General features: G+C 41.6%; 1 protein-coding gene across 1 annotated transcript in view; it reads right to left on the bottom strand.

The window, feature by feature from the left end:
- LOC121568676 (piezo-type mechanosensitive ion channel component 2) overlaps positions 1–12,616 on the bottom strand; it is a 184,177-nt gene that overhangs the window by 61,563 nt on the left and 109,998 nt on the right. Inside the window, exons 6-7 of the mRNA XM_041879080.1 lie at positions 3,945–4,245; positions 3,321–3,534 (exon numbers count right to left, since the gene is read on the bottom strand). Coding sequence (XP_041735014.1) covers positions 3,321–3,534; positions 3,945–4,245 — 515 coding nt within the window. The remainder of the gene's footprint in view (positions 1–3,320; positions 3,535–3,944; positions 4,246–12,616) is intronic.

The following is a 12,616-nucleotide window of genomic DNA, read 5'->3' as shown; positions in this document are numbered from 1 at the left end:
TTTGCCACCAAGTACTAAGTCATGTTTTGCAGAGGGGTCAAATACTTATTTCCCTCATTAAAATGCAAATCGATTTATAACATTTTTGACATGCGTTTTTCTGGATTTTTTTGTTGTTATTCTGTCTCTCACTGTTCAAATAAACCTACCAATAAAATTATAGACTGATCATGTCTTTGTCAGTGGGCAAATGTACAAAATCAGCAGGGGATCAAATACTTTTTTCCCTCACTGTATATATACAGTATATATGTTTTTACCCATATACCAATAGGTGCCATTCTTTGCGAGGCATTGGAAAACCTCCCTGGTCTTTGTGGTTGAATCTGTCTTTCACATTCAGTGCTCGACTGAGTGACCTTACAGATAATTGAATATGTGGGGTACAGAGATGAGGTAGTCATTAAAATATAATGTTAAACACTGTTATTGCACACAGAGTGAGTCCATGCAACTTATTATGTGACTTGTTAAGCACATTTTTACTCCTGAACTTATTTATGCTTGCCATAACAAGGGGGGTGAGTACTTATTGACTCAAGACATTTCAGCTTTTCATTTGTTATTAATTCCCCTTTGACAAAAAGGGGTATTGTGTGTAGGCCAGTGACAAAAAATCTGAATTTAATACATTTTAAATTCAGTCTTTAACACAGCAAAATGTGGAACAAGTCAAGGGGTGTGAATACTTTCTGAAGGCACTGTAATATTAGTCTATTTCTTAACTCATGAAAACACAAATCCTTAGTTTATTTAGGGGATACCTTTTGGCTAAGGAGCACCTCTGACCCAGGGGCAATAGCCTCTTTAAAGATAAAAAACAACAACAAGATATTCTACTGAGCATGAACATGTTATATCATTCCATGCCCAAATACATCCAAATACGTTACATAACCTCTTGGGTCATTACCAAGTTCAACTCCACTCCACTACACACAAAACACAAAATTCCCATGGCATGACAACATCCCAACTGCTATTCCCTTTCAAAAATTCTCCGTGAAGTTGTTGGCGTGCGGAGTGGGCCTGAGTGTCTGATACCAGGACCAGATGAAATACACCATGATCTACGGCCTCCAGCAGATGTCAAACACATTGTTGTGTGTTGTCTGGAGCGAAGAGGCAGACGATGCACATGTTTTATCGGAGGGCCCTTTAATCTTGTCCACTGACAACACCCTGTGCTGCTTTTCATAGGAATTCCTCTCCCTTTCTTTTTTTTAGAGAAAGATAGAGAGAGAGAGAATTCTTCACCTTTTCAACTTGACACAAGTAATCTCTTCCACAAGAAATACCACCGCTTTCACGATCAGATCGTAACTTACCCGCTGTGACGCCGGATACGACCAAAGCCAACAGACGGACACTTGACACCCACTCTGACACATGCAATCAGCTCAGTCTTTAAGACTTGATTGGATTTCATGGGGAGTTATCTTATTGGTCACAATCAGAGCCTCAGCCTCAGTGTTACTGTATTCTTATACAGTAGCTTGCGAAAGTATTCACCCCCCTTGGCATCTTTCCTATTTTGTTGCCTTACAACCTGGAATTAAAATTGATTTTTTTGGGGTTTGTATCATTTGATTTACACAACATGCCTACCACTTTGAAGATGCAAAATATTTTTTATTGTGAAACAAACAAGAAATAAGACAAGCTTGGCACATCTAGCCATTGGGATTTTTGCCCATTCTTCAAAGCAAAACTGCTCCAGCTCCTTCAGGTTGGATGGGTTCCGCTGGTGTACAGCAATCTTTAAGTCATACCACAGATTCTCAATTGGATTGAGGTCTGGGCTTTGACTAGGCCATTCCAAGACATTTAAATGTTTCCCCTTAAACCACACGAGTGTTGCTTTAGCAGTATGCTTAGGATCATTGTCCTGCTGGAAGGTGAACCTCCGTCCCAGTCTCAAATCTCTGGTAGACTGAAACAGGTTTCCCTGAAGAATTTCCTTGTTTTTAGCGGCATCCATCATTCCTTCAATTCTGACCAGTTTGCCAGTCCCTGCCGATGAAAAACATCCCCACAGCATGATGCTGCTACCACAATGATGGTGTTCTCGGGGTGATGAGAGGTGTTGGGTTTGCGCCAGACATAGCGTTTTCCTTGATGGCCAAAAAGCTAAATTTTTGTCTCATCTGACCAGAGTACCTTCTTCCATATGTTTGGGGAGTCTCCCACATGCCTTTTGGCGAACACCAAACGTGTTTGGTTATTTTTTTCTTTAAGCAATGGCTTTTTTTCTGGCCACTCTTCCGTAAAGCCCAGCTCTGTGGAGTGTACGGCTTAAAGTGTTCCTATGGACAGATACTCCAATCTCCGCTGTGGAGCTTTGCAGCTCCTTCAGGGTTATCTTTGGTCTCTTTGTTGCCTCTCTGATTAATGCCCTCCTTGCCTGGTCCGTGAGTTTTGGTGGGTGACCTTCTCTTGGCAGGTTTGTTGTGGTGCCATATTCTTTCCATTTTTTAATAATGGATTTAATGGTGCTCCGTGGGATGTTCAAAGTTTCTGATATTTTTTTATAACCCAACCCTGATCTGTACTACAACTTTGTCCCTGACCTGTTTGGAGAGCTCCTTGGTCTTCATGGTGCCGCTTGCTTGGTGGTGCCCCTTGCTTAGTGGTGTTGCAGACTCTGGGGCCTTTCAGAACAGGTGTATATATACTGAGATCATGTGACAGATCATGTGACACTTAGATTGCACACAGGTGGACTTTATTTAACTAATTATGTGACTTCTGAAGGTAATTGGTTGCCCAGATCTTATTTAGGGGCTTCATAGCAAAGGGGGTGAATACATATGCACGCACCACTGTTCCGTTATTCCACTTCCAAAATGTTGACTATTTTGTGTATGTCCATTACATGAAATGCAAAAAAAAACAATTTAAATTACAGGTTGTAATGCAACAAAATAGGAAAAACGCCAAGGGGGATGAATACTTTTGCAAGGCACTGTACATCTAGATGATTACACACCGAAGATGTTATGCTGGTATGCTGTGATTCAAAATGATCCTGTATGCAGATGTTTGTGTGTTGCGTTTTTGGATGATGTATGTGCGTTGCCCTTAGATTTCAACGAAAGGTGATGTATTGAAACTACATGAAAACATTTCACATGACATTTTAATCATTTAGCAGACACTCCTTTTCAGAGCGACTTACAGTAGTGAGTGCATACATTTGTCATACTTTTTTGTACTGGTCCCCCGTGGGAATCGAACCCACAACCCTGGGATTGCAAGCACCATGCTCTACCAACTGACCCACACCTCTCCTGAAAAAACACACACACACACATTCTCACCTGGCGTAGCTATCCCCGGGTGGGATGAGCTCCTGGAAGAACTGGAACTGGTAGAGATAGAGAACCACCAGATGACCAGAGCTGAAGATGGCCATGAGGACACACAGACAGCTGAAAATGAGCGGGTGGAAGGTCCGACAGAAGGACCACCAGGTACACAGGCCCAAGAAGGTGAAGAAGTACACCGCAGAGGTCAGGGAGGGCAGCATGATGCCTGGAACAGCACAGAAGCAGAGGGGGACATAATGACTGATGGAACATCATCAGTGAGACTGGATGGAGCAGTATGCATTGTATTTCCTAATATTGACTTTATGTTGTTGTCCGATCGCATCTCTGATTTGGACATTTCACACCAGAGTATGACCTTTTTTTCAGTATTCTAGGAAAGGAAGTTTTACATTCAGTAAGGCTTTGGGAAAAAAGGTTAATCCTAACCATCAATGTGTGTATTGTCTCATACAAATGTTTAATATTGAATACTGAATGTTTATATGTAAAATGTCATTAAATTCAATCAATGATTCAATCAAGTCAATTTAAGCAAATTAGAAATTGAGTAACTGCACTGCTCTGTTGATACGTTTGGGATTGTCAGTCATTCGTTTGAGTGAGGGCACTTACCTGTAAGGCCCAGTAATATGGTTACCACTACTTTCCCTGCAGTGGTAATAAGATTCCCAATGATCTCCTTGACTCTGGACGCCACTGCCGCTATCTGACGAAGGATCTTCATCTTGGAGCTCTCCTCCTCTTCTTCTCCTTCCCCTTCTTCCCCCTCTCCTGTCTCCTCCACCTCGTCCCCAGTCATCTCTCCATCCCCGTGTTCAAAGTCCTCCTGGAACATCAGGTCGTCCTCCTCCAACTCCACCTCCTCCCTTTTCTCCTCCTCCTCTTCTTCCTCAGTCTCGTCTTCCTTCTTTTCCTGGGGAAATGTAGATGAATACAGTGAGTATCATCGCAGAAATTAATAACATGTACACCCTGCTTCATTGAGTAGAAACGGCTTTGCTGAGTAGCTCTGCTTTGTTGAGAGAAATCAATTCAATAGACTTTGAAGACATAGTATAGAATTAAGGCATTGTATAGCCAATATGTCTGATACTTTGAGTGTTTCTGTGTAGACACCAGAGCTGTGCTAAAAACCCTGTTAAGCATTTGATGCAGAACCATGTTGCAGTGAAACTGCCAATAAAGGTTTTAAGGAGGGTCTGAGGAGTTATGTCCTATTGTAATTATTAATGAGAGGAGTTAGAGGAGAAATTACAGGTCTGCTTGACAGTGACATACAGCAGGACCGTATTCCAGACCACATGCTTAACGGGCATTTTAACTAGTTGTCTCTTTTTATGGCATAAAACAACTAAACAAGTCTAACGACTGCCTCCAATTCAGCAAACCTGCACTTTTCACTAAATATCAGCCAGTGTGTGTTTTGATTTAAATAGCAATTATAATCTAGGCTATTAAAGACTGCTATCATGCAAACCAAGAAAAAGGCATATGGATGTCAGTAAATTGTAAATGGTTAGCTAACATTCTGGTTTACATTAGCCATGAGCTATAGTGTACGTCACATTGCATTTAATCAAGGTCAGAAAATAACATTGGTTCATAGCAGGCCATATGGTGGAGGTAACAAAGCTAAACAGATTGTTACAGTGTCTTGCAAAAGTATTCATCCGCCTTGGCATTTTTCCTATTTTGTTGCATTACAACCTGTAATTTAAATGGATTTTTATTTGCATTTCATGTAATGGACATACACAAAATAGTCCAAATTGTTGAAGTGGAATGAAAAAAATAACTTGTTTCAAAAAATTCTAAAAAATAAATAACGGAAAAGTGGTGCATGCATACGTATTCACCCCCTTTGCTATGAAGCCCCTAAATAAGATCTGGGAAACCAATTACCTTCAGAAGTCACATAATTAGTTAAATAAAGTCCACCTGTGTGCAATCTAAGTGTCACATGATCTGTCACATGATCTCAGTATATATACACCTGTTCTGAAAGGCCCCAGAGCAACACCACTAAGCAAGGGGCACCACAAAGCAAGCGGCACCATGAAGACCATGGAGCTCTCCAAACAGGTCAGGGACAAAGTTGTGGAGAAGTACAGATCAGGGTTGGATTATAAAAAAATATCAGAAACTTTGAACATCCCACGGAGCACCATTAAATCCATTATAAAAAAATTGAAAGAATATGGCACCACAACAAACCTGCCAAGAGAGGGCCGCCCACCAAAACTCATGGACCAGGCAAGGAGGGCATTAATCAGAGAGGCAACAAAGAGACCAAAGATAACCCTGAAGGAGCTGCAAAGCTCCACAGCGGAGATTGGAGTATCTGTCCATAGGACCACTTTAAGCCGAACACTCCACAGAGCTGGGCTTTACGGAAGAGTGGCCAGAAAAAAAGGCATTGCTTAAAGAAAGAAATAAGCAAACAAGTTTGGTGTTCGCCAAAAGGCATGTGGGAGACTCCCCAAACATATGGAAGAAGGTACTCTATTCAGATGAGACTAAAATGGAGCTTTTTGGCCATCAAGGAAAACGCTATGTCTGGCGCAAACCCAACACCTCTCATCACCCCGAGAACACCATCCCCACAGTGAAGCATGGTGGTGGCAGCATCATGCTGTGGGGATGTTTTTCCATCGGCAGGGACTGGGAAACTGGTCAGAATTGAAGGAATGATGGATGGCGCTAAATACAAGGAAATTCTTGAGGGAAACCTGTTTCAGTCTTCCAGAGATTTGAGACTGGGACGGAGGTTCACCTTCCAGCAGGACAATGACCCTAAGCATACTGCTAAAGCAACACTCGAGTGGTTTAAGTGGAAACATTTAAATGTCTTGGAATGACCTAGTCAAAGCCCAGACCTCAATCCAATTGAGAATATGTGGTATGGCTTAAAGATTGCTGTACACCTGGTGAATACTTATGCACGCTCAAGTTTTCCGTTTTTTTGTGTTATTTCTTGTTTGTTTCACAATCAAATATATTTTGCATCTTCAAAGTGGTAGGCATGCTGTGTAAATCAAATGATACAACCCCCCCAAAAATCTATTTTAATTCCAGGTTGTAAGGCAACAAAATAGGAAAAATGCCAAGGGGGGTGAATGCTTTCGCAAGCCACTGTATGTATATTCATAACTTAAATCCCAGGATAACAATAGACGTTGACCTTGCGTCATTGCTGGTATATTGTGTACTATATTATAAATGTTGTTCTCCTTCTCCCATTTATAAAAAAAATACACATGGGAACAGGTGCATTTCAAATGTACATAAAGACCAATTATTAGCCTGTTTGTCTGTGCATTAGATTATAAAGTGACATGCGTTAGGCGAAAGACTCTCCTAACGAGGTTAGGGGAACATAAATGAATCTACTGGGACATAACAGGATGGATGAGCATTAAGATAAATTAGATTAGGTGTGGGACGCTGGCGACGAGACAGAATGTGGGCTTCACTTCAGACTAGCTGACTCCGAACTGTGGTAGATGCTCAACATCGGTTAACATATGTTGTTTTCATATGTACTTCAAATGTCATTTGTTAATTCAATTTAGAAACAAGGACATTTAGAAACACTTTAGATAAAGTGTTTAAAAATATGTTAGTTACATAGTAGTTACAACTGTTATAGGCCTACCTGTTTGTGACTTTGTAACAATGTGTATTTACACCGTAATTACACCTAGCCTACTTATATAAATACATATGTTTTAGGATCCTTTTCAACACTACAAATTACCACAAGGTAGCAGACAATGGACAAAAGTATACCATTTATGTCACAATAACCAATATTTTACACACTTGTAAAAAAACTAAAGCAGTGGTATAAAATTCAACTGTGATGGAGATTCAAATGAAACGCACCTGTTCTTTTACATACTTTGCACAGAAAATGTATCAAGTAACATTATGGATATTGTTCAAACAAAATATGTGTGATATGCACTCAAGTCATAACAATCTTTTCATTTATACAGCAGGCTTTGATATCAACATCTAGAGGCATCAATCATAGGTTCACTGTCCAATGTATCACTCCAAATAAACAATAAAAAGAAGCCATAACTCTGAGGAAATCCAATTCTGCCTGTCCGGAAGGGAAACAAAAGCAATATGAAGGCTACTGGGCATAGACATGTTATTTCTGAATTGGCAAAATGACCAGAAATGGTACACTACCACAAAAAAATGAAATTCAAAGATGCCCTGGATTGGAATAATGAAATGTTTGATATTTATCATAATAAATACAATTTGAAGGAAAAACTATCAAAGTTTTGTTTGAGAAACAGACATCACTAATTAGATGAAGATCACCCGTTTCAGAATACAGAAAAAGCAAACTATTGCTATAAAATGTAACTATTCTATTATAGAAAAAATACGTGCTGTAGTGTTGTCAAGTATGCACGTGGTCATCTGAGATTAATTGGCATAATTTCCTCAAAACTTTATTCTCTCATGGTTCATATAGACACATATAATAGTCCAACGTGTGAGATCAAAGAGTCTTTGGGGATTCGGTTGAAAACTCAAGACCCTCGTTCAGGCACTGTTGCTGTGGTGGGAACCTCAACCTGGACCATGGTTCAACCATATCTAAACCAGGTTGATCCTCTCAACAGCACACTCTGGTTTATATCTACACTGCAGTCAGCAATTACAGAACTGAAATAAAATAATATTAGTGCAGCCTAATCAGTTGTTTATTTGAAAGGGGCCTACATGGTAAAAATGTAATCTGCCTACATACAGTGGGGAAAAAAAGTATTTAGTCAGCCACCAATTGTGCAAGTTCTCCCACTTAAAAAGATGAGAGAGGCCTGTAATTTTCATCATAGGTACACGTCAACTATGACAGACAAAATGAGAAAAAAAAATCCAGAAAATCACATTGTAGGATTTTTAATGAATTTATTTGCAAATTATGGTGGAAAATAAGTATTTGGTCAATAACAAAAGTTACTCAATACTTTGTTATATACCCTTTGTTGGTAATGACACAGGTCAAACGTTTTCTGTAAGTCTTCACAAGGTTTTCACACACTGTTGCTGGTTTGGCCCATTCCTCCATGCAGATCTCCTCTAGAGCAGTGATGTTTTGGGGCTGTCGCTGGGCAACACAGACTTTCAACTCCCTCCAAAGATTTTCTATGGGATTGAGATCTGGAGAATGGCTAGGCCACTCCAGGACCTTGAAATGCTTCTTACGAAGCCTCTCCTTCGTTGCCCGGGCGGTGTGTTTGGGATCATTGTCATGCTGAAAGACCCAGCCAAGTTTCATCTTCAATGCCCTTGCTGATGGAAGGAGGTTTTCACTCAAAATCTCACGATACATGGCCCCATTCATTCTTTCCTTTACACGGATCAGTCGTCCTGGTCCCTTTGCAGAAAAAACAGCCCCAAAGCATGATGTTTCCACCCCCATGCTTCACAGTAGGTATGGTGTTCTTTGGATGCAACTCAGCATTCTTTGTCCTCCAAACACGACGAGTTGAGTTTTTACCAAAAAGTTCTATTTTGGTTTCATCTGACCATATGACATTCTCCCAATCCTCTTCTGGATCATCCAAATGCACTCTAGCAATCTTCAGACGGGCCTGGACATGTACTGGCTTAAGCAGGGGGACACATCTGTCACTGCAGGATTTGAGTCGCTGGCGGCGTAGTGTGTTACTGATGGTAGGCTTTGTTACTTTGGTCCCAGCTCTCTGCAGGTCATTCACTAGGTCCCCCCGTGTGGTTCTGGGATTTTTGCTCATCGTTCTTGTGATCATTTGACCCCCACAGGGTGAGATCTTGCGTGGAGCCCCAGATCGAGGGAGATTATCAGTGGTCTTGTATGTCTTCCATTTCCTAATAATTGCTCCCACAGTTGATTTCTTCAAACCAAGCTGCTTACCTATTGCAGATTCAGTCTTCCCAGCCTGGTGCAGGTCTACAATTTTGTTTCTGGTGTCCTTTGACAGCTCTTTGGTCTTGGCCATAGTGGAGTTTGGAGTGTGACTGTTTGAGGTTGTGGACAGGTGTCTTTTATACTGATAACAAGTTCAAACAGGTGCCATTAATACAGGTAACGAGTGGAGGACAGAGGAGCCTCTTAAAGAAGAAGTTACAGGTCTGTGAGAGCCAGAAATCTTGCTTGTTTGTAGGTGACCAAATACTTATTTTCCACCATAATTTGCAAATGAATTCATAAAAAATCCTACAATGTGATTTTCTGGATTTTTTTCCCTCAATTTGTCTGTCATAGTTGACGTGTACCTATGATGAAAATTACAGGCCTCTCTCATATTTTTAAGTGGGAGAACTTGCACAATTGGTGGCTGACTAAATACTTTTTTTCCCCACTGTATTTCCCCTACCATATATTTATTATACCACCACAATGAATGAGCGCTCTGTGCGATCACTCGCCACCCTATCGCGAAATCTCCACAGAGTAACACAAAAAAGTATTTCTAGCTGGGGCCCGAGAGAAAATTCCAAAGTCAGTAATCTGCTCACTATCGGCCATGTCATATAGTAATTGATCTAACAAGTTGCGTTTCACGAAGCCCGGTTTATTTAACCACGGCAACTGCTCCCAGGTGGCCGCGCCAATGCAGCATGCAGCTGGGGGTTCAAACCCCAACGCTCAACAGAGGAGTTAGCGAAATAACCAACGACTCCCCTATTAACCTCCTGGGGGATCAGATTCCACATTTCCCGGCTCTCACAAACAGGCTCTCAGTCTGTCCACAGGCCGCACCTACTGTAACATACCATATCACTAACACTCTGTGAGATGATGAAGGAGGTGGTTGGAGTCAGTCTAGACATCAGCACCTCCCCTGGTAGGTCTACTGCTGGTTCACTGTACAGTATTATGACTAGTACATACTGCCTGTTCACTGTACAGTATCATGACTAGTTGGATACCTGGTTGGTCATTTGTCAGCTTCTCTTTTCAACTGACCAATAACATTGTAAGACTCCATGCAAACTACTACATCATCGTACTACATTACTTTTCTATCAAGCCTTGCACTTTTGCCACACCAAAAAATGAGGGTATTTGCTTTCACTAAGCCTTTAAGCGTGTGAAAAACTTCAGGGATATTGCAAGAAGCGGGCAGGCCTCTAAAGTGAGGCCACAAAGTCCAAGTCCAATTCTATATCCCCAACCACAAGCCTCAGTTTAGTACCTTACGAATGGCACATATAAAATCCCATTGGAAACGCCACACCAGAGGCATTGGAAGCCATTCAGCTGTTCAGCCAGTTCCCTGTAAATTAGTTTATTAGTAAAGCCACAAATAACCAGATCAGAATTTGAGGCTTCTAAGACTCCTATGAACAATAACATTCGGTGGTCCTGCTTGGCTCAGATGGTAAGACAGTGCTTGTCACGTTCATTTACAGACGGGACGAACCAAGGCGCAGCGTGATATGCGTACATGTTTATTTTTCCGAATAAACACAATGACAAAACAACAAACGAAACGTGAAGTCCAACGTACACAAAACAAACAAACAAACAAACATACCTAACACGGAACAAGATCCCACAACCCACTAGTGCCAATAGGCTACCTAAGTATGGTCCCCAATCAGAGACAACGAGCTACAGCTGCCTCTGATTGGGAACCACACCGGCCAACATAGATCTACACGATCTAGATCTAAACATAGAAAATGCAACATAGAACATACCACACAGAAAATACACACCCTGACTCAACAAATACGAGTCCCCAGAGTCAGGGCGTGACAGTGCTGCTAGCAATCGGTTTTCCTGTGGGTCCTGTTTTTTGTTTTACATCCATGGGCTTATTAACACTAAAGATTACAATTACATAATTCATTTTACTTTTTTTTGTTATATAATGGAAACGCTAGCTATTCTCTCTTGGAATTTGAATGGCCTTAATATTCCTATCAAATGTTCCAGCTGTCTTGATATCCTAGCAAGAAACCATATTGATATAGCAATGCTCCAAGAAACACCCCTACTCCAGAAGGACGTACTGTACATACAGTAGAATAGAGAACCATTTGTACAAACTGGCTGCTTTTTCATCAGCCCCAAACAAAACTATAGGTGTAATTGTTACATTACAGCCTTATTCTAAAATTGATTAAATAGTTTTTTCCCCCTCATCAATCTACACACAATACCCCATAATGACAAAGCAAAAACATTTTTTGTGTGTGCAAATGTATAAAAAAATAAAAAACTGATATCACGTTTACATAAGTATTCAGACCCTTTACTCAGTACTTTGTTGAAGCACCTTTGGCAGCGATTACAGCCTTGAGTCTTCTTGGGTATGACTCTACAAACTCGGCACACCTGTATTTGGGGAATTTCTCCCATTCTTCTCTGAAGATCCTCTCAAGCGCTGTCAGGTTGGATGGGGGGCGTCGCTGCACAGCTATTTTCAGGTCTCTCCAGGCTCTGGCTGGGCCACTCAAGGACATTCAGAGACTTGTACCAAAGCCACTCCTGCATTGTCTTGGCTGTGTGCTTAGGGTCGTTGTCCTGTTGGAAGGTGAACCTTCGCCCCAGTCTGAGGTCCTGAGTGCTCTGGAGCAGGTTTTCATCAAGGAGCTCTCTGTACTTTGCTCCGTTCATCTTTCCCTCGATCCTGACTAGTCTCCCAGTCCATCCCACAGCATGATGCTGCCACCACCATGATTCACCGTAGGGATGGTGCTAGGTTTCCTCCAGACGTGACGCTTGGCATTTAGGCCAAAGAGTTCAATCTTGGTTTCATCAGACCAGAGAATCTTGTTTCTCATTGTCTGAGGGTCCTTTAGGTGCCTTTTGGCAAACTCCAAGCGGGCTGTCATGTGCCTTTTACTGAGGAGTGGCTTCTGTCTGGCCACTCTACCATAAAGGCCTGATTGGTGGAGTGCTGCAGAGATGGTTGTCCTTCTGGAAGATTCACCCATCTCCACAGAGGAACTCTGGAGCTTTGTCAGAGTGACCATCGAGTTCTTAGTCACCTCCCTGACCAAAGCCCTTCTCCCCCGATTGCTCAGTTTGGCCGGGCGGGCCAGCTCAAGGAAGAGTCTTGGTGGTTCCCAACTTCTTCCATTTAAGAATGATGGAGGCCACTGTGTTCTTGGGGACCTTCGATGCTGCAGAAATTTATCGGTACCGTTTCCCAGATCTGTGCCTCGACACAATCCTGTCTCGGAGCTCCATTTTAGAACAAGGCTGTAACATAACAAAATGTGGAAAAAGTCAAGGGGTCTGAATATTTTCTAATGCAATG

Source organism: Coregonus clupeaformis, chromosome 7 (assembly GCF_020615455.1).
Source record: "Coregonus clupeaformis isolate EN_2021a chromosome 7, ASM2061545v1, whole genome shotgun sequence".
Lineage (NCBI taxonomy): Eukaryota > Metazoa > Chordata > Actinopteri > Salmoniformes > Salmonidae > Coregonus > Coregonus clupeaformis.
Note: the sequence above shows the minus strand (reverse complement) of the source record. Positions and strands in the feature narration are given on the sequence as shown.